Source organism: Pezoporus occidentalis, unplaced genomic scaffold (assembly GCF_034315485.1).
Source record: "Pezoporus occidentalis ecotype Australia unplaced genomic scaffold, CSIRO_AGI_Poc_V1 ctg294, whole genome shotgun sequence".
Lineage (NCBI taxonomy): Eukaryota > Metazoa > Chordata > Aves > Psittaciformes > Psittacidae > Pezoporus > Pezoporus occidentalis.
Genome location: NW_026914874.1, coordinates 439,551 through 460,235, shown reverse-complemented (window position 1 = coordinate 460,235; position 20,685 = coordinate 439,551). Strand labels below are relative to the sequence as shown.

The 20,685-nt window shown below is 54.8% G+C and overlaps 2 protein-coding genes across 6 annotated transcripts in view; one reads left to right on the top strand and one right to left on the bottom strand.

Moving 5' to 3' along the window:
• The window catches only part of RHOC (ras homolog family member C), a 421,559-nt gene that overhangs the window by 3,234 nt on the left and 397,640 nt on the right, over positions 1–20,685 (top strand). For 2 of the 4 annotated variants that reach the window (XR_009966253.1, XR_009966254.1), the window contains exons 3-6: positions 4,231–4,388; positions 4,647–4,767; positions 5,071–5,201; positions 5,351–5,915. Coding sequence is in view for 2 of the 4 variants with exons in the window: in XM_062626583.1 (XP_062482567.1) it covers positions 4,231–4,388; positions 4,647–4,767; positions 5,071–5,201; positions 5,351–5,524 (584 nt within the window). In the remaining 2 variants the exon portion in view is untranslated. Of the gene's footprint in view, positions 1–4,230; positions 4,389–4,646; positions 4,768–5,070; positions 5,202–5,350; positions 6,063–20,685 lie in introns of those variants that run through there. The other 2 variants (XM_062626583.1, XM_062626584.1) reach the window with 1 other exon arrangement.
• MOV10 (Mov10 RNA helicase) lies at positions 13,121–20,586 on the bottom strand. 2 transcript variants are annotated; one of them, XM_062626574.1, is made up of 22 exons: positions 20,407–20,586; positions 19,466–19,562; positions 19,229–19,362; positions 18,903–19,141; positions 18,594–18,834; positions 18,075–18,194; positions 17,816–17,969; positions 17,578–17,732; positions 17,289–17,465; positions 16,556–16,703; positions 16,324–16,485; positions 16,122–16,225; positions 15,722–15,819; positions 15,514–15,633; positions 15,326–15,428; positions 15,015–15,138; positions 14,745–14,936; positions 14,544–14,618; positions 14,324–14,449; positions 14,072–14,160; positions 13,799–13,942; positions 13,121–13,742 (listed from the first exon to the last, which is right to left on the bottom strand). In XM_062626574.1, the coding sequence occupies exons 1-21, from the start codon at positions 20,538–20,540 to the stop codon at positions 13,828–13,830; spliced, it is 2,907 nt and encodes a 968-aa protein (XP_062482558.1). In that variant the 5' UTR covers positions 20,541–20,586; the 3' UTR covers positions 13,121–13,742; positions 13,799–13,827. The 2 variants fall into 2 exon arrangements, with proteins under 2 accessions (XP_062482558.1, XP_062482557.1); XM_062626573.1 differs by having other exon boundaries at positions 13,121–13,942.

The window sequence follows — 20,685 nt, the reverse complement described above, 5'->3', positions numbered from 1 at the left end:
TGGCAGCAGCCCTGTGCACACACACAGAGCCATGTTTAGAAGTGGAGACAGCTTGTCCTTGGCTACACTGCTCACAAAGCACTTCCTGCGCTCCCTGCGAGTGTTCTGTGCTCCGCGGATGCTGCAGCCGCCTCAGCTCTTGGCTGTGGTACCGGTTGCACAGCCTCAGCCATAGGGGTGTGTTTGGGGGCTTTAAAAACCCAGTTACATCCCTCGTGGCTGCTGCAGCCCTGAGCCCCTCTGTGCTGCCTTATCCCAGCTCCTTCCCCAACAAGCGCTAAATCAAAACTGGTCCAAACTGCATCGGGTGCTTTTTGTGTTAAGAAGCTGAGCAGAGCTGAAGACACAGTGATACCAGCTCCCAGCACCTCTCTTCAAAGAGGTTTTCCTTCTGTGCCTGTGTCACAGTGCTGGGGTTCTGGTGGTGCCAGGGCTTTGGGATGCCAGGACTGCTTTTGCCCTGTAACTCCAGCCTAAGGGGCATGCCCAGAGAGCTGCCAGGGCGCAGGAATAGTCCCGGATCATCCAACAGCCTGTAAGGAGATGCTGCTGGCAGCTCTGCAGGGCAGGAGCATGAGCCCTGGGTCAGTTCTCCTATCTCTGGCCAAGAAGGATCCTTGTGGCGATGTGCAAGTGCTTGACCCCCCCCCCCTCCTTGCTCTGCTCTCCTGTGTTCCTCCTGGATAAGGAGGTTTTGCTGGGAGTGGGGTGTCTGCCGAGCCTGGGGGCTGTGGGGAGCACTGGGGGTGTCCCTGGGAAGGGCTGCTCCCAGCACAGCTCCAGCCCAGCCCTGCCCAGGCTCTGGGGCTGTGGGCAGAGCAGATGGGGCTGGTTGGCTGATACGTGGTGTGAGAGGTTGGGTCGGGGTGCAGCGGCAGCAGCAGCAGCACTTGGGAGTTTCTGCTGTAGAACAAAACCCTGCTGTTTGCTCCGGGAGCTCAGGCTCACCAAGGAGCCTCCTTGGAAGGTTCCTGTCCCTGGCTGGAGCCCTTCGAAGCATCAACATCTCTCTGCCATTTCCTGAGATCCCATAGCAGACACGGGGTGATGGACACATCCTGCTGCCAGAGGGGTTCCCCGTTTCCTGCTCAGCAGGAACCTCACTGTTTGAGGCACAGAGCAGGGAGAGGCCAATAACACCAAGGCTGTCCTGGAGCCCAGCTGGTGTTATGGTGATGGCTTTGGAATAGCTGCTTGGAAAAGAGAACAGAGAGGTTTGGTTTCATTTTGTAGCATCTTGGCATGCTGAAGGAGCTGCCCGCTCAGCATTAGGCCAGTGCTGGTAACACCATGGCCACGAACTTGCTGCTCCCTTTTGTTATCTCTGTGAATGAGCAGGAGGTATCTGCTCACACCCCTGTATAGGCTGGGTTGGGTTGTGAGCGTGGTTGGGCAGCCTTTGCTGTAACTCAGGGTGGTTACCACTTGGCAGTTTGAATTTCCATGTCTGATGTGGGTAGCTGTGTCCTTTGAAACCATTTGGCCTGCTGGCGGCTGTAGTCAAGCTGTGCTGCTCACATTGTCTTCATGTTTTCCACTTTCTTTCATTGCTCATGATCTGGGAACTGTGCGAAGCCCTTTGCATCAGGCTCCCCATGCAAAGGACTGGCCTCATCCTGCTGAGTGACAGAGCATCCCCTGGCAGAGGAGCTAATTTCTCCTGGCATCTGTGTTGGTGCTGTGCTGGCTGAGCAAGGGCAGGGATGGGGACAGCACACGGTGCTCGCAGCCTCCTTGTCCCTCTCCCTCGCATGCCAGCTCGGGATTAGTAAGGGCTATTTCTGGGTTGCTCTCTGGAGTAATGGAATGAATTGTGCTGAGGTTTGGGGTGGGGACGGTGCCTCTGCCCGCTGAGTCACCGCTCGGCACCGTGCCCGGATCTGGAGCTGCTGGGGCCGGAGCTATCCTGGGTCAGGGTGGACAACGGAGGCCGTGGGAAGGGGTCTGGATGCGGTGACAGCATCAGGATGGGTGCAGGCAGGGGAGCGGGCAGCCCCACTCCGGTTGGTTTTGGTTTAGGTCTGATGTCCGCAGACTGGGTACAGGCAGATCGCTGCCAGCGGGTGTTTGTCTGTCAGGGCATCCGCTGTTCCTGCGCTGCAGATGCGCCTCCTGCTGCGCTGTGTGGAGTAGATAGCGGCGCGTCCCACACCACCGTCCTTCCTCTGTTTGTCTTTGAGATAGAGAGTCACAAGGCAGCAAATCACATTTTGCTGCGGCTAAAGGAGCTCTCTAAGTAAATAGACTTTTTCTGTTTAAGTAAATAGACTTTTTTTTGCCCGTAAGCTCTCCTTATCCTGTGTTGTGGAGGTGATGGCTGGAGACAGGACAAGCCGAGGGTGTGTTTCTTATGTCCCCAGGATATGTCATCCTTGAAAGCTTTCCCCCCTCAAGTGGGCAGGGGAGAGCAGACTCCTCCAGCCCTTCTATCTGCTTCTGTAATACATGTCCTGTCTCCTTGGGATGAGCTCCTGGATGCTGCCCATGCTGGGGGCTGTGGCATCCCTCGCCCAGCTGAGACATGCAGGAGAACACAAGGAAAGGGGATGGAAGCCCTGCTTCCCCTTAGAACAGAAACCTGGTTTCTGTCCTTCCTCAGCCCCCAGCAGTGGGACCCTTTGGGCACTTCAAGCTTTTTCTTCAACTTCAGTGAGGCATGAATGCACTCGCCCTTTACAGTCCCAAGCTCTTCCACTGGGACGGTTGAGGAGTGCCAGATCCTGCCGGATACAGCCCTTCATCCTCACTATTCTCACCTTGCAAGTGCCAACTTCGCACAGCACTTGGCAGCCATGAGCCATTCCTGGGAGCCAAAGCACTTGTAACCTGCCAGGATCCAGGGCTGCAGCAGGGTCTGGCCGGGAGCTGGGTGAAATCTTTCTCTCTTCTGCCCCAAGGCCATGCTTGGGCAGTTCGGTTTGTGAGAGCTGATGCCTGCTCCTTCCCCAGGGCTCCGTGCAGTGGGTCCGGGGGGTTTCCTCCAGGCAGGAGTTGAGCAGTGACCTGCTGAGGGTGCGGATGAGAGGAGCTCTCTTCAGCCCGTGTTTGAAATGCAAGACCGCGCTGAGTCTCATTCCTTAATGCTTCACTCCCAGCTAATTGTGATGCAGCCTTAGGGGGCTGTTTTCTTTTCCTCCTTTGCTATAGGCTCCAGGCGTGAATGTGATTGCCCCATGAGAGGACAGGCACCAGGCCATAGTTAAGGTTTGGTGTCGTGCCAATGCCCCTCTCCAGCTTTCCTGCAGCCCCTTCAGGCACTGGAGCTGCTCTCAGGTCTCCCCTTCAGGAGCCTTCTCTTCTCCAGGCTGACCCAGCCCAGCTCTCTCAGCCTGGCTCCAGAGCAGAGCTGCTCCAGCCCTCGCAGCATCTCCATGGCCTCCTCTGGCCTCACTCCAACAGCTCCACGTCCCTCTTGTGCTGCTGCCCCAGAGCTGGATCAGGACTGCGAGGGGGGGGGGGGTGCTGTACTTGCAGGACTGCATCATTTTCACTTGGGGCAGCCTGCTTTGCTGCAGGGTTTCATCTCCGTTCTCTGACTGATGGATGGCAGCTTCCATGCCGCCAGTGCCAGTGGTGACGTGGCAAAGGCCTCTTTGTCAGCTTGGCTGGGATGGGGCCAGCGCAGTGCTGGGTGCTGGGCACGCAGGTTGTGCTCACCCAGAGCCCCTAGAGCTCAGCTTGGGGCGTTCCAGTTGCTGATGGGATGATGCAGGAGCGGGTGAGCGCGCCTGGGTGAGAGCCAGAGCGCAGCTTCTGCCCTGGAGAATTCATCATCTCTTGCACCCGGCACAACTGGTTTATTGTGGATTATTGCGTGACTCTGAGGTGGTCACAGGTCACCAACCTCCGGGTGGTGGCACAGTAAGAAGGCCAGTGTGGAGGGGTTGGATCATGGCCAGGAGGCTGGCTGGGTAGGGCACAGCAGTCAAGCATCTTGGAGGAGGTCCCTGCGTGCAGCCACCCGCCCTCGCCTTGGCTGGGCATCAGTGTGGTGGTTCTGGCTGTAGATGCAGCAACTGGTGTAGATGGCTCCTTGCAGGCGTGACGATGTCAGGAGAGCCCCTTGCAGGCTGCCAGGGATGTGCCTGGGATGGGATCCACACACTGGGATGTGCCCAGATGCTTGTGTCTGGGGCCTTGCTGGGCAGTCATGCGAAAGACTTTGGGGCACAAGGGGCAAAGATGGGGCAGGAGTGTGGACCGCTCACAGCTGCACTCTTCTCCCCACAGCGATGGCAGCCATCAGGAAGAAGCTGGTGATCGTAGGAGATGGTGCCTGTGGAAAAACGTGCCTGCTGATTGTGTTCAGCAAGGACCAGTTCCCTGAGGTCTATGTGCCCACCGTGTTCGAGAACTACATTGCTGACATAGAGGTAGACGGGAAGCAGGTAAGGGCCGTTGTGGGTGCCGGAGCTGCTCCCATCCTCTCCCTCCTGTGTTGGCATTGCCACCATCCATCACTGCCACCTGGCTTGGTCCACGCAGCTCAGACACACTCACAGCTCTTGGGGGAGCCCCATGGTCCTTTTATTTCCGGGTAGCCTTGAACCCAGGCTGAGGAAGACTGTAGCTATAGCTGAGGAAGATCAGCCTCCTGGCTGTGGAGATGCCTGCGAGCTGCCAACCATACCCCTGTGCCCTCACAGGTGGAGCTGGCCCTGTGGGACACAGCGGGACAGGAGGACTATGACAGACTGCGGCCCCTCTCGTACCCGGACACAGATGTTATCCTCATGTGCTTCTCCGTTGACAGCCCGGATAGCCTCGGTAGGGACAAGGGGGTGAGGGGGATACCAGGGGCTTGCACAGGATCGGGTGCTGGTGCCAAATCCCCTGGGCTCTGAGAAGCCCCCACGCTGCCCATCCCTCCCCTCCATCTCCTGGCTTTGTGTGTGCGCCGGGAAGATGCTGGCACCATCCTGGCTTGCTGGAGGTGGTGGGAGAGAAGGATGCTGTGGGGCGAATTCTCCCCACTTCCCATGGGAAAAGCCCAGTGCCAGCTCCCATGGCTGTGAGGAGGCTGGGGGGGGGGGGAGGGAGCTCAGGGGGATCCCTGTGTGCTTGTTGCAGAGAACATCCCTGAGAAATGGACACCAGAGGTGAAGCACTTCTGCCCCAACGTGCCCATCATCCTGGTGGGCAACAAGAAGGACCTGCGCAACGACGAGCACACGCGGCGGGAGCTGGCGAAGATGAAGCAGGTCAGGACAGCGCTGGGTCCTGCTGCCTCAGCCAGCCATCCACTGCTCCCGGTGCCTGGCACCCATGGCTGGACCCACAGCCAAGGGCACGGTGCTTTTGCTGCTGCTTTCTGGCCACGTTTCCAAACCCTCTGTTTGATGCTTCCTAGGAGCCGGTGAAGCCAGAGGAGGGGAGGGACATGGCCAACAGGATCAACGCCTTCGGCTACCTCGAGTGCTCAGCCAAGACAAAGGAGGGCGTGCGGGAGGTCTTCGAGATGGCCACCCGAGCGGGCCTGCAGGTCCGCAAGAACAAGAAGCGCAGGGGCTGCCCGCTGCTGTGAGCAGCCAGAGCGGGACCACGCGGTGCCGGTACCTGCCCTGAACCCTCTGCACCGGAGCTGCCACACGAGCCTGCGGGGTGTCCCTGCGAGGCTCCAGAGCCACCAGTGCCTTCAGTACCCACTGCTCTCTATGGGTGGGCATTAGCGTAGCTGCCCATGTCGCCCCAGTCTGTACCCATCTCCCTGGTTCTGCCTCTCCCGTGGGGATGGTTGTGGTGTTCATGCTCCCTTCCCAGCTCCATGCAGAAGCCACAGAGGTGGGGAGGTGCTGCTGGCTGTGCCCACAGCTCCAGTGTGGGGTCTGCTGGGCCCTCACGGTGCTCTGGGCTGTGAGGACAGCACACACTGTTCCAGACAGATGTGCTCAGGGCAGCTTTCAGCCCATCCCCACGTGCAGAGCTCCTGGGACCTGTGCTGGGGCAGCACCACAGCCCAGCGCTGCCAGTGACACCTCTTGGGGTGTGCCTTGGTCACGGACTGAGCACAAGGAACTGAACTGCCTAACTGGGACAATAAATGCAAACCAGTATTTTAGTAATCAGCTCTGCTTGCGTGGTGATTTGGAGAAAACTCCAGGAACAAAGTTTTCAAGCTGACAAGCAGGTATTCTTTATTGTGGCGCCGGGAGACACGGGGCAGAGCTCCTCCTGATGTGTGTCTCCCTACTGCTGCACAAGCCGTCCTTATAGAGCCACTGGGCATACATACATAGTCATGAGGCTACGGATGGATTACATCATTTTCCAGAACGTTCCCTGCATGCATACAGAATTGTGGGGGTGGTCTCTGAGGGTCGTTTACTTCCTCCAACAATCTTCATCCCTTCTGGCAGCCTTTGAAGCACGTGCAGTAGATGCTCATATCAGTTTAATTGGTCCGTTAGCACCAGAGACATAATAATCCTCCTGTCCTCCTACTTATCAGGTAGTTTAACTGTAGCCCATCCTGGACACCTGCGGTTCCCAGATACTCCTCATCCCTGTGTCCTGTTCTTCTAGACTGTTTTTCTTACAATTATGTCAACTATAACGATTTATCTTGGACAAGAATTCTCAGCGTGTTCTCTCACTGCACTCTTTTTTCCTCTACGTATCATGCACCGCAGTAGTTGTCCATTGCTACTGTTACAAAGCCATCAACCTTAACATTACTTAAAACTAATTCTAAAGTTTTATATATTCTGTTTTGTGATTTTGTGCCCCCTTGTCTCAGACTCCCCCCTTTTTCTGTCCTTTTGCAAATTCTTTTGCAACATTTTATGTATTGCCATTACCATCAAAAGTCTTTCTGAAATAATTTCCCGTTTCTACTTGGTGCTTGCTTCCATTCCTTTTCCAATCTTCATAATTTATCATAGAGCGTTTACAACACCAGAAGGAACATTGTCTCATACCACAAGTAATCAATATTAAAACAATTAACAACGATATTCCTGCAACCAGTTGTCTCAACCAGGAGAGATTGGGTAACCATGAAGTTAACTTTTTCCGTATTTCTTCAAAACCCCAGGAGGTGTCATCCACGGCCATTGCATGAAATATCTCAATTTGTTTCCAAATTTCCTCCAGATCTGTTTCAATTCTGCCACTTTAGTCTGTATAGGAACAACAACTTTCATTGATTATGGAAGAAACCGCTCTTTGTGATGCCAGTAACGTGTAGAGTCATTTGGATTTTTAATATCACCTTAGGCTAGTTATCTCTTGTTGTTCTGCCTGGATTATATCAATGTTTTTACTTTCCATTTCCTCTATGGTTGTTGAGATACTTACAATTGCCTTCTCTAATTCACTTACTGCCAAAGATGGAATTAGCCCTCTTCCACAACTATGAAATGCGGTGTGCCGTTCAATAATAGGGTTAAACCCTCACTTAATTCATTTAGCAAAACTTCTAATCCAGGTCCCAGAAGGATACCTGTCGATAGTAGTAAAATTGGGTATTACAGCACCTAAGGTGCATGCCCCCTTACAGCTGGGGGTAGAGTCTTACAAGCATTTTTTCCACATAACCAATACCATCCTTTCCCTTTAGGAATGGACCACCACTGAACTACGATACCATCTATATTAGTAGTATGATTGCAATTTGAATGGTGACCTACATCTGTGGCATTTAAACAAGCATGATCTCCTACCCTGGTTCCTGGTGTGCTCAGGTATAATATTTATTACCTGGATTAGGATTAGCTATCCCAAATTTTAACCTTTCCCTCGGACGTAGATTGCTAGTGTTCACCCACAGATTTATCCATGAGACAGTGTTAGGAATTGGAACTCCAGTTAATGGAAGGTCCGGATTTTCTCCTGATTTAGGCAACTGTGCGCACACCCAACAGTCACTACGATTAAAACCTTCATTCTGCACTAATTTCAGGTACAATTTCTGGTTCCAAGCTTGTGCGCTGGTTATCATGAGTCCAAATTATGACCGATGCAATTTCATACGTAAGGTTTGATCCGCCACGTCTTCTCCGGCTCTAGTGCTTTCTTTATTCTTGAATAATGTATCCAAGCAGGTTGTTCCTTTATCTTCACTGCTGTAAAGGTGGTCAGTAATATCTGGTACGGTCTGCTCCACTTCTCCTGTAGAGGATCTCCTGAAAAATTCTCAACATAAACCCAGTCTCCAGATCTCAAAGGGTGAATCAGATAATCCAAACCTCTTGCTCTTGTCCCTACTATTGTCATATTTATCTCCTCCAATAGTTTTCCCAGATTGATCAGAAACTGTCAGAGATAGCCTTCTCCCTCTTCCTGAAGACTTTCTCCTTTAAACTGGGACTGATACGGACTTCCATATAAAATTTCAAATGGGCTAACCTCTTCTCTTGACCGAGGTTTAATTCGAATTCTTAGTAGAGCCAGTGGTAAACCTTGGTACCAATATAAATTCATTTCCTGACATATTTTACTACTCTGTTGTTTAATCAGATGGTTCATCTTTTCTACTTGCCCACTGGCCTGCGGCCTGTATGGAACATGTGGTTGCCAATCAATTTCTAATTTTTTGCTAATTTCTTGTGACAATTTTGCACTAAAGTGCGAGCCTCGGTCGGAAGAAATTGCCTCTGGTACCCCAAAACGAGGTTATTATCTCGTTAAATAATGTTTTAATCACTTGTTTTGCATTATTGAGCCTACAAGGGAATGCTTCTGGCCAGCCTGAAAAAGGATCCGTTAACACCAACAAATATCGATAACCCCCTTTTCTTGGTAATTCAGAAAAATCTGTTTGCCACTCCTGTCCTGGATAACTTCCTCTCCCAGTTGTCCCAATTTGATTTCTATTTTCAGTCTTAGCATTATTCTTAAGACATAGCTGACATTGCTTTGTCACTGATTGAACTGTGGTGTATAGATTCCTTCCTACAATTTGTTTGTCTAAATACTTATACAAAGAGTTGCTACCCCAATGAGTTTTATTATGTTCTTCCTGAACTAACTTCCAGAGCTGGTTATAGGGGATTACAATTCACCCATCAGGTATCTGACCCCAACCCTCTTTGTTTTCCTGTCCTTTTAGATCCTCAATCAATTTTCTATCCTCTTTTGAATACCTAGGTTTAGATTTTTCAATTGTTAGTTTGCCGTCAGGGATTAAGGACATGATTTGAGAGTCTTCAGCTGCTCGTTTGGCTTCAAAATCAGCCAAATTATTTCCAATTTCCTGATCAGGGTCACCTTGCTGATGTTCTTTACAGTATGTAATAGCTACTTCTTCAGGTAGCTGAACAGCTTCCAGTAATTGTAGAATTTCTGTAGCATCTTTAATCTGTTTCCCTTGTGTGTTCAAAAGCCCTCGTTTTTTCCAGATAGCACCATGTGCATGGACCACACCAAACGTGTATTTAGAATCAGTCCAAATATTTATCCTTTTATCTTTAGCCAATTCCAGGGCTCTCGTTAATGCTATTATTTCTGCCTTCTGGGCAGAGGTGTTGGCTGGTAAAGGTTTAGCTTCCATAACCTGAGAAGTGGTGGTAACGGCATATCCTGCCTTTCATTCACCGTTTTCATGAAGCTACTGCCATCAGTAAACCAAGAATCAGCATCTTCCAGAGGTTTTTCTTTCAGATCTGGTCAGCTCGAATATACAGCCTCCATGGTGGTCAAGCAGTCGTGTGTTAGCGGTTCTGTCGACTGCTCCTGCAAAAAGGATGCTGGATTCACAACGTTAGTGGTCATATTTTTTATATCATTTGTTCCACAAGGGTGGCCTGGGATTTTAAGAAACATGAAGGAGATAACCAGTGGGCTCCTTTCTGCTCCAGGACTGCTGATACCACATGGGACACTAGCACAGTGATCTTTTGTGCCAAGGTGAATTTGCGAGCCTCTTCAATATTCATGACGACTGCTGCCACAGCCCATAGGCATCCATCCGGGCCATCCTTTGCTCACTTCATCCAGCTGCTTTGAAAAACACGTCACTGCCCTTCTGTTGGGTCCCAGTTTCTGAGCCAGGACCCCCAAAGCTATTCCCTGTTCTTCACAGGAATATAGCTCGAAGGATTTAGTCGCATCCAGAAGTCACAGAGCTGCCGTTCTCATTAGCTCTGCTTTTAAATTTCTAAGAGCCCCCTCTGCTGTAGCAGTCCATTCTAAAGAGGGAGGGTTTCCCTTCAACAGTTCATACAGTGGCCTTACCAGAACACTGTAACCATGCATCCAAAGTCTGCACCATCCAGTCATTCCCAGGAATGTCCAGAGCTCCTTGACGGTCGACGGTCGTTCAGTCTGGCAAATGGCTTCTTTCCTAGCAGTTCCAAGTTCTCTCTGTCTTCCTGTTATTTCATCTTCTAGATAGGAAACTCAGGTTTGGATTAGTTGGGCCTTGTTTGGATACCCAATAACCATTCAGTCCCAGGAAATCTAATAATTCCATTGTCCACTGGATACATTCTTCCTTTGTTTCTGTGGCGATTAACAGGTCATCCACATACTGTAACAGAGTCCCCATCTGAGTAGGTGGCTTCCATGATTCTAGTTCTCATGCTAGCTGATTTCCAAAAATTGCTGGGCTGGTTTTAAACCCTTTAGGTAATACCATCCAAGTTAATTGAGTTTCCCTTCCTGTGTCAGGATTTGCCCATTCAAAAGCAAATGACTTTGGCTTTCTTTGGCCAATGATAAGCAAAAGAAAGCATCCTTTAAACCCAGGATGGCAAACCTTTTCTGATTATTATTCAATTTAGTCAATAAATCATACAAATTAGCTACTACTGGACAATATCCTCCGCAATTTTGTTGATTGCCCTGAGATCTTGAACCGATCGGCAACTTTTCCCATCATATTTCTTTACTGTCCAGATAGGAGTATTATATTCCAGTTCACATTCAATTAATAATCGATAATTTAAAATTTATCAATGATTTTTTTTATTCCCTTTGATCTTCTAATTTTAAGGGATATTGTTTTATTCTAATTGGGCAAGCCCCCCCCTTTTTTATTTCCACTTTAATAGGCAAAGCATTTTTCGCCTTACCTGGAACTTCAGATGCCCCTACTCCCACATACACCTGATTAAGGTTTTCTTCTGTTTCAGGGAGGTCCTCCTGTTGGCTTTTCTGCTGAATTAAAGATAAACTCAAACCTGCAATTATTGATTGTTTTTAACTCTAAATTCCATTTTGCCTTCTTTAAATGTTGCTTCTCGCCCTAACAAAGATTTTAGAGAATTTGGCATGCATAAATATTTATGCATTCCCATTTGTTTTCCCAATTTGTACTTTTAAGGGTTTCAGAAAGAATGCCTTTTTTTTTTCTTTTTTCTTGGTGGCCAGTAGCTCCCACATCTGTAACAAATTCTTTCTCTCTGATTTAACACCGAATAAGTTGCTCCTGTATCCACTAAAATTCCACTTTATTTCCTCTAGTCCCTAGTTTTAATCTAACCAGTGGATCTGCTAGGGAAGATTCCCCAGGTCCCTGTCAGTCTAGTTCCAATTCAGTCACCGGAGCCACCCCATGGCACTCCCACCCCCAGGGCAGTCTCACTTCCAATGTCCAAACTCCCCATAGCCCACTGTATCGGAGGGTGATTCGACTAACCTATTCAGGGACCCATGCTGACAGCATCACTGAATCAAATCCCTTATGGGCTGTCGATAGCACACTGGACCCAAAACCATTTCCACAAGACACCCCTGCATCTTGTAGGACCCAAACCACAAGATGCCCCCTGCTTAGTTATAACAGTCTGTCACTGATGCCAAAATCACAAGACCAAAATCCTTAGCGCAACAAGCCACAAAGTAAATCAAATACCAACAAGACCCAAAACCATTTCCACAAGACACCCCCTGCACCTTGCAGGACCCAAACCACAAGAAGCCCCCTGCTTCTTGTGCGTGTACACCAAACGGGCGCTGGCAGCCGGGTACATGCCTTTACCCAGGAGATTTCCGATCTCGATTTATGGACGGCTTCCAAACCTTGCTTACGCTCACCAAACCAACCCAATTCCCAATTTAGTCTTTATGCAAGATGCCCCCTGCACCTTACAGACTACATAAAAGAAAAGAATACCTTTTATGAGGTGGTCCTTGTCTGCTCCCGCAGCGACCCGAATGAGTCGAGGGGTCCCTCCGGGAAAAACTCCGTGGGCCCTAGGGAGCCCTGTCCTCAGCGGGTCCTGCAGCCCAGCAGAGAGGGTCCCACCTGGGTCGCCAAATTGATTCGGAGAAAACTCCAGGAGCAAACTCACCACCAAAGTTTTCAAGCTGACAAGCAGGTATTCTTTATTGCGGCGCCGGGAGACACGGGGCAGAGCTCCTCCTGACGTGTGTCTCCCTACTGCTGCACAAGCCGTCCTTATAGAGCCACTGGGCATACATACATAGTCATGAGGCTACAGATGGATTACATCATTTTCCAGAATGTTCCCTGCATGCGTACAGAAGTGTGGGGGTGGTCTCTGAGGGTCGTTTACTTCCTCCAACAATCTTCATCCCTTCTGGCAGCCTTTGAAGCACGTGCAGTAGATGCTCATATCAGTTTAATTGGTCCGCTAGCACCAGAGACATAATAATCCTCCTGTCCTCCTACTTATCAGGTAGTTTAACTGTAGCCCACCCTGGACACCTGCGGTTCCCAGATACTCCTCATCCCTGTGTCCTGTTCTTCTAGACTGTTTTTCTTACAACTATGTCAACTATAACGATTTATCTTGGACAAGAGCTCTCAGTATGTTCTATTTTTTTCTCTATGTATCATGCACCTCAGTAATGTTCCATTGCTACTGTTACAAAGCCATCAACCTTAACATGACTTAAAACTAATTCTAAAGGTTTCTATATTCCATTTTGTGATTTTGTGCCCCCTTGTCTCAGTGGCATCCTTCATCCCCTCTTGCTCCAGCTGCTCGCGCAGGATCAGGGCTCATCAGCACTTGTTTGGGTAAGACCCAGGGAGCAGCTCACTTGGAAAGAGCCAGGTGGGAGCTCCCCGGTTGCTGATGTAATGGGCACTGTGGTCACTGCTGGTGCCATCCCTCCTCTGTAACTGGAGCAGGGCTGCTGCGAGGCTGTTCGTGCTCTGCCAGCACCAGCAGCAGTGGCAGGGCCCAGGACTCAACATCAATACCCCATTTACCCAAACATTTATTCTAGGGAAACAAAGCAAAGTGAACCTGCACAGCGCTGCCCGCTCTTGTGGTAGGGGTGCAGAACCCCCCTGTGCCCGGCCAGCTCTTTGCCTGCACCCCAGTTACCCACTGCAGCACTGAGCTCCCCCCTGCACCCAGTGATGCTCTTCAGAGGCTGGAACTCACTGAAGCCATTCACTGACTAGTGAGAGCAGTCACAGAGAATTGGCTTTCCATGGCTGTGTCATGATTGAAATGGAGAGTGGTGCTGGTGTGGTCCCGCTCTGTGAGAGCGGATAAAGGATGCCCCATGGTCCATGCCAGGGCTCTTGGCTGCAGCAGTGACTGTCAGGAGACCCCCTTGCCGGGGGGGGCTCAGCCCTGTCTCCGCAGGGACGCACTGAAGCAAGGGGAGAGCAGGCTGCTGTTGCAGGCCAGGGGCAGGCTGAGGGATGCTGGAGCTCCATGGGACTTCTTTCCCAGGTGAGTTTCCTGCAGAAAACCCCATGGCAGAGCTGGCTGCTGGCCTGGAAGGAGACAGCCAGCCCCTGGCCTCAACCTCGTCGTGTTTGCTGCAGGAGAAGCCCCCAGTGCCCCTCACACACATGAAACCGCTGCTGACCCCTGATGCTGGCGCTGCAGGTCCAGCTCTGCCGCTGCTCACCCCACTCCTGCCACAGCTCCACCAGCAGCTCCAGCCCTGCTCACCTGGGTGCTAGTTGCCGAGGTGCAGCCCCTGGAGGTCCGTGGCGAGGCCGTCCGCTGCCTGGCTCTCCTCCTCATAGGGGTACCCCGTGTAGCCACCCTCCTCCCTGCAGTACGTGATGAACCTGCGGGCACAGAGCAAGGGGAGCACGGGCAGGAGGGTGCCGTTGGCCCTGCTGCCTGCACTGCGCTCGCTGCCTGCATAGCACTGGGCATGTCCCAGCATCATCCAGGCACAGCCGGATGGGGCTCACCTCTGCCAGTGCTTGTCTTTGCTGAGCACAGCCGGGTTGCCCACCACAATCAGCAGAGCTTTGGCCCTGGTGATGGCCACGTTGAACCTCTGAAGGAGAACAAGAAGCATTTTACCTGCAGCAGCACCTCGCAGCCTCGTCCCCAGTAAGCAGCTCTGATGTGGTGCTGAGCACCCAGCACGGCTCTGCCTGTTAACTGGGGAGGGGGAGAGGGCCAAGGGAGAGGGCCCATCTCCAAGGAACCCCAGGTACCTTGGGGTTCTTGAGGAAGCCCAGCTTGAAGTTGTGGTCGAGCTGGAGGTAATCGCTGCAGCTGCGCACGGTGGAGATGAGGATGATGCGCCGCTCCTGGCCCTGGAACTCCTCCACAGAGCCCACCTTGGGGGGGGGGGAGGCATCAGACGAGGGGCTGGGGAGCACCCAGGGTGGTGGGACGGGGGGGGTTCCTCTCCCCCGGCTCCCAGGACCGTACCTTCAGCAGTGTGATGTCCGGCAGCGCCCGCAGGACAGGATCCAGGGAGGTGATGGCTTTCCGGATCTTCTCCACCTGGGGTGGGGGGCACAAAGCACGGGCCAGGTCATGGAGCCGTCCTCGTGTGGCAGCCCTGGGGCTGCCCCTCTGTCCCATGGGGAGGTCTCTGCCCATGCTCTGCCTGCAGAGCCGTGCCCTCACCTGCTTCCTGTAGGGAGAGATGATGCCAACCTCCTTTGGTGACACACTGGGGCAGCCCCCCTTGCCCCGGCTCTGCAGCAGCTTCTTGAGGTACTCGACCAGCACTTCGATCTCAGTTGTGTTGAAGAACGAGGGGCTCTTGGCCTCTCTCCGGTCTTCCCCACAAACCCCATGGAAGATGATGGGGAAGCCCTGGAGGTGCAGAGAGTTGGGCTCTGCCCCACCTACAGCTCAGGGCTCCCCTCTTCCCCTTCCTGCATTTCCCCTCACTTTCTTGGGAAGCTCCTTCCAGTTACAATACAGGCTCCGGACATCAAACTCATCACTCTCACAGGCCTTCAGCTCGTTGTCATAGAAGAGCTCGTTGGGGATCCTGAGGATGGCCTCATGGGACCTGCAGAGGGAGGACAGTGCCTAGGGTGGGTACCACACAGCCCCAGCACCCTCCCAGGCACCACGCACCCAGGACAGGGGTCCCGATCCCATCTCCTGCACCAGCCAGGGCACTACAAGGCTCTAGGAAGCCAGAGCCCATGGTGCACACACCAAGCAGCCCCATCCCCACGCTGTCCCACCCCCACCTGTAGTTCCAGAGCAGTTTGGTGACAAACTGTGGGTCGTATCCTCCACTTGACTTCTTGTACAGGGGGTTGTGCAGCATCAGCCTCTCCAGCAGCGAGGTGCCTGTGCCCAATAAGACCCCATGGCTCCCTGCAAGGCTGCTCCACCCCTGGGTGCCAGCAGCGCTCCGTCCCCTCTCCCTGCTCACCCAAGCCGTGTTCAATGGCCAGTGGAGATGTCAGGATGGGGCCCAGCTGCTGGGGGTCTCCTGCCAGCACCAGCTGCCCCCCGTTGGGGTTGGTGTCCTGGTCCATGGCAGTCAGGAGCCCTGTGCAGAGGGAGAGCTCAGCAGGGGAAGGGGGATCCCCAGGACTCAGAAGGGTTGGTCCCCAGGACAGCAGCCAGGCACCACTCACCTGCGATGGCGACCACGCTCTCCGGCTCTACTGCCTGGCCACACTCATCGATGAAGACATGGGAGAAATATCCTGGGGGGAAGTTGGCCGACACCAGCCTGGGGAGGAAGTGGAGTGAGGCTGCCTTGGCATCCCCTCACATCCCCTTGGCATCCCCTCACATCCCCTTGGCATCCCCTCACATCCCATTAGCATCCCCTCACATCCCCTGGGCATCCCCTCACATCCCCTGGGCATCCCCTCACACCCCCTTTGTCCTCATCCTCCCGCAGACAAGGGGTCCCTGCTGCTGCCCACCCTCCTCTGCACCCTGTTGGGACACCCCCCTTGCAGCCTGGTTGCAAGGCAGCCCGTGAGCTACCCTGCCACGGGCGGTGGGAACAACCCCAGGTCCTCCGACCTTCCTGCTGTCACCAGTGTGGTGATGAGGATCCGGTAGCGCCCCAGGTGCTCCTTGCTCGGGTACACGTAGCAGCTCTGCTCATCATCCCAGTTGCAGCAGGGCTGAAACACAGGGGTTTGGTGGGATCCTGCTCTCTGCGGGGGCCACCATTAAAGATGAACTGGGATGGAGGGGCTGGGACGGAGGGATTGAGACCTACTTTGATGTCAGCAGGCACCTCCCCGTAGTTCCTGGAGCTGGCGAGGAGCCTGTAGATGTGCCGGGGGGCAATGTCCTTGATGAGGCGCTGGCACAGCAGGTCTGCAGCGCTGTTGGATGGGGCGCAGGCCAAGATCTGGGCATCCTTGAAGCACGTCCATACCTAGGCGGGAGGAGGGGGTGACAGTGCTGAGCCCCATGACCAGTGCTGGACCTGGGCATCAGGCACTCACCTGCTTGATGGCCTCCACCAGAGTCACCGTCTTGCCAGTGCCAGGGGGGCCGAAGACAAGGTATGGGGCTGGCCGGGACATGCCTGTCACGATCTGTGTCACAGCTCTGCACTGCTCCTCATTCGCCTGCAGCTTGCGGTCGAACCACCTGCAGGAGCAGAGGCAGAGTGGGTTGGGTTCCCATCCCCGTCCCTATCCCATCCCCATCCCTATCCCATCCCCATCCGATCCCCATCCCCATCCCCATCCCCGTCCCATCCTCATCCCATCCCCATCCCTATCCCATCCCATCCCCCATCCCATCCCCCATTCCCCATCCCATCCCCATCCCATCCCCATCCTATCCCTGTCCCATCCCCATCCTATCCCTGTCCCATCCCCATCCCATCCCTGTCCCATCTCCATTCTATCCCCACCCCATCTCCATCCCATCCCCATCCCCATCCCCATCCCATCCTCATCCCATCCCCATCCCTATCCCATCCCCATCCCTATCCCATCCCCATCCCTATCCCATCCCCATCCCTATCCCATCCCCATCCCCATCCCCATCCCATCCCCATCCCCATCCTATCCCCATCCCCGTCCCATCCCCATCCCTATCCCACCTATCCCATCCCCGTCCCTATCCCATCCTCATCCTTATCCCATCCCCGTCCCTATTCCATCCCCATCCTCATCCCTATACCATCCCCATCCCCATCCCCATCCCATCCTACCTCACAGCACTCACCGCGGCTGGAAGGTGCCCGTGAAGAGGGACTTGTGGCAGGAGGCAGAGGGGAAGAGGAGGCTGGACAAGCCACGCTCCATGGCCAGGGCTGCCGCCCGGTGCTTTACCTGCAGCGGCAGCCGGTTGAAGGTGAAGGTCACATCGAACCTCAGGTTGTTCACAAACTTCTTCTGCAGCCTGGGAAGGAGCCACGTGAGCAGGGCACGGGGATGCTCCCTGCACCCACCTGGGCTCTGCCCAAACCTTTGGCACATCCAAGCAGGGCCCTGCCAGCCCGGACACCACTCACTTGGAGGAGAAGCCCAGGCTGACCTTCTCCAGCTCCACACCGTGCACGTAGCCCTTGTACTGGACGAGTGGGGAGAGGTGCCGCTCGCTGCTCAGGTTGGCAAAGAGGTGATCCCCCTTCAGCACCGATGGGCGGTTCTCAGCCACACCAGGGACCTGCACCCAACGCTGGGGTGATGCCGGCACCCCCGGGATACCCAGCACCCCTCCTGCCCCCCCACCCTGGCTCCCATACGCACGTCGAGGACCAGCAGCCCCCTGTCCTGCACCATGGGCACGTCCTCCATGTCGTAGCGCCGGATGTCCACCTCCATCTGGATCTCTTCGAGATGCAGCAGCAGCTGGAACTTCTCCTGGTAGTTCCCAGCCTGGAGGGGAGCCTCCAGCATGGACCTGAAGGCAGCAGGGATGTCACCGTGCCCTGGGGACACCTCAGCTAAGGGGCAGCAGGGGCAGGTGTATGGATGGGCAGCATCACCCCCATCCCTCAGTACTCACTGCATGGCAGCCCAACTGGAGCCAGCGTTGCTGGGTCCGAGCAGGATCGTGTCCTTGAGGCTCTTGGGGTACTGGTAGGTGTACAGTGGGATTTCCATCTCCAGTTTGCTTTTCAGGAAGCTGGGCAGAGGGGACAGCAGTGCCACAGGGACTGCAGAGCTGGGGTGCCCCCAGGATGCAACCACCCATGTCCCCACCAAGCAGGGTGTCCCCAGTCCCAACACCATGGGCCACTGCACGGGGATGAAGGGGTGACGGGTTAAAACTTAAACAGGGAAAGTTCAGATTGGATCTAAGGAGGAAATTCTTTCTTGTTAGGGTGCTGAGGCACTGGAATGGGGCCCAGGGAGGTTGTGAATGCTCCATCCCTGGCAGTGTTCAAGACCAGGGTGGAGGACGCCTTGGGTGAGATGGTTTAGTGTGAGGTGTCCCTGCCCATGGCAGGGGGGTTGGAACGGGATGATCTTCAGGTCCTTTCCAACCCCAACTATTCTATGATTCTATGACCCCACCACATACCCATCAGGGGGGATGCCATCCTCGGTGACAACAGTGACAGGGTGCTGGATGCTGGCCTGGTAAGGCTGGAACGGTGCCGAGGGCCCCAGGTCCTTGGCCAGCTGGCTCTCGGCGACAGCAGCGATGCAGCGCCCGATGCTGAAGGACACATTCGGCTCCTTGATGAACTCAAAGTCCACCACGACATGGAAGTACCCATTGTAGGAGGCCAGGCACTGCACCTGGATGGGGTATGTGCCGCCTGTGCGGCCAAGAGGTGAGTGCTGGGTCCTGAGCGGGACAGGGCAGGGTGCAAGGGATGGACTCTACCTGGGTGCAGCAGCAACGACTGGCCCTGTATCACCCCTTGCTCATCAGTGAAGGAGAGCTCCTTGGAGGGCTTGCGTGGCCGGCACCGCCGCAGCGTCACCGCCTCTGCCCCGTGGTTCTGCACCACCACGGTGACCGTCTGGCGCTTGCCACACACCACCGGGAAGCGGATGTGCCCGTTGCCCTTGTCGTGCTCCGAGAAGATCTTCACCCCGTGCTTCTCGCTGATGAGCTCGGCCCTGTGGGAAGGCAGGAACAGGTTTTCCAAGTGAGGCACTGGATTCCCCAGGGCATTGCGGGTGCGGGCAGGGTGCTGCTGCTCATACCACTTCTTGGCACGGCTCAGGGGTGCTCGAGGACGGGAGCTGGGCTGCTGCCCTGAGGCAGATGTGGACACTGGTGCCGCTGCCTTCGCTCTGGGTCTCCAGTACTGGTCTGCCACCACCACGCGCTGCTGTTTCTGCAGGGAACAACCAGTATCAGCATGGCCCCAGGTGCAGCTCCAGCAGAGCCAGTCCCAGTGTTGCTGCTGCTGCACGGCCCCAGCCTACGGCGTCCCTCACCTTCCTGAAGCGCACCAGCTCCCCTTGAACCTGCACCCGGTGGGTCACCTTCAGCGCGTACAGGACACAGGAGAAGTTGGGCATTCTTGTTTCAGTCCTGCACAGACAAGGGAGAGGTTTCTGGGGGGGACAGAGCATGGCTGGGCTGTGCTCAGCACCGGCAGCCGAGAGGAGGCAAAGTGGGAACAAGGGAAGTTGGAGCAGGGCTGAGGTTGGGGTGAGGAGCACGCGGTGGCTGCCTGCTGTGCCAGGAGAGGGAGAAGGAATGGGCAGGGACATGTCCCCATTCCCAGACCCTGAACAGAGGCTGTCCAGAGGGGTCACCCCCTGCACAGCAGCAGCGCAGATGGGAGCTCCTCCAAGGCACGGCTACTGCGCTTCCCAGGTCTCTCCCCCCACACCCGGGCTGAGCCCCGGCTTTGCCAATGATTAACAGTGGTGACACTGGGCAGGAGCCAGCGTGACCGGTGTCAATGGGGTGAGGCAGGCACTGGGGGTCTGAAGCTGTGCCCAGGTGGCTGCTGGTGGGGGGCATGCAGCTGGATAACATCCCAGCACGGCTGTGGTGCAATAGAGGAGCTTGGGGGCATGTGGGCTGGGGTGTGGAGTGGCAGCTCTGCCCCTTCTGCTTCCAGATCCCAGTGGTGCTTGGTTTAATCCATGCCTCGAGGGAGCAGAGCCCGTGTTTAACAGGCCCCGGTGGTCCTCACTGCTCGGAAAGCAAAGCTCTTCCATCCCACCGGGCAGATGACGAAGGAGAGACCCTGAAGACCCCCCCACACTGCTCCCCAGCACACCCCACTGGAGCTGGCTTCACACTCCATGTGAAGCCCCAGTGATGCTGGCTGGGGACCAGTGATGCTGGCCAGGGGGAGTAGGCAATGCTGGAGGGGGGGGTCAGTGCCAGGCGATGCTGCCCGGGTCTGGCCAAGCGCTCTCACCTGTACCGAAACTCCTGGTTGTAGATGCCCCGCAGCGTGTCCCGCCGCCTCTCCTGCTCCCGGCCCGTGTCCCGCAGGAACTGCACGAACTCATCCCCCCGCAGCCTGGCCTCCACTACGCTGACCCGTGGCATGGCTGAACAGGACCGAGCCGGGCGGAGGTGCTCAGGGTTGTGCCGGGCTGGGCTGGGCTGGGCTGGAGCTCTCCCCGTAAGGGGAAACGAAAGCGAAAGGGGCCGTGCGCGCTGCGGGCCCGCCCGCACAGTGGTTCGCGGGGGG

Coding starts and splice junctions, on each gene's coding strand:
- MOV10 (XM_062626573.1), bottom strand. CDS start 20,540: ATGCCACGGGTCAGCGTAGTGGAGGCCAGGCTGCGGGGGGATGAGTTC. Junction 17,970..18,074: donor TCCAGTTGGGCTGCCATGCA/GTGAGTACTGAG, acceptor TGCTGCCTTCAG/GTCCATGCTGGAGGCTCCCC. Junction 13,943..14,071: donor AAAGACAAGCACTGGCAGAG/GTGAGCCCCATC, acceptor CTGTGCCCGCAG/GTTCATCACGTACTGCAGGG.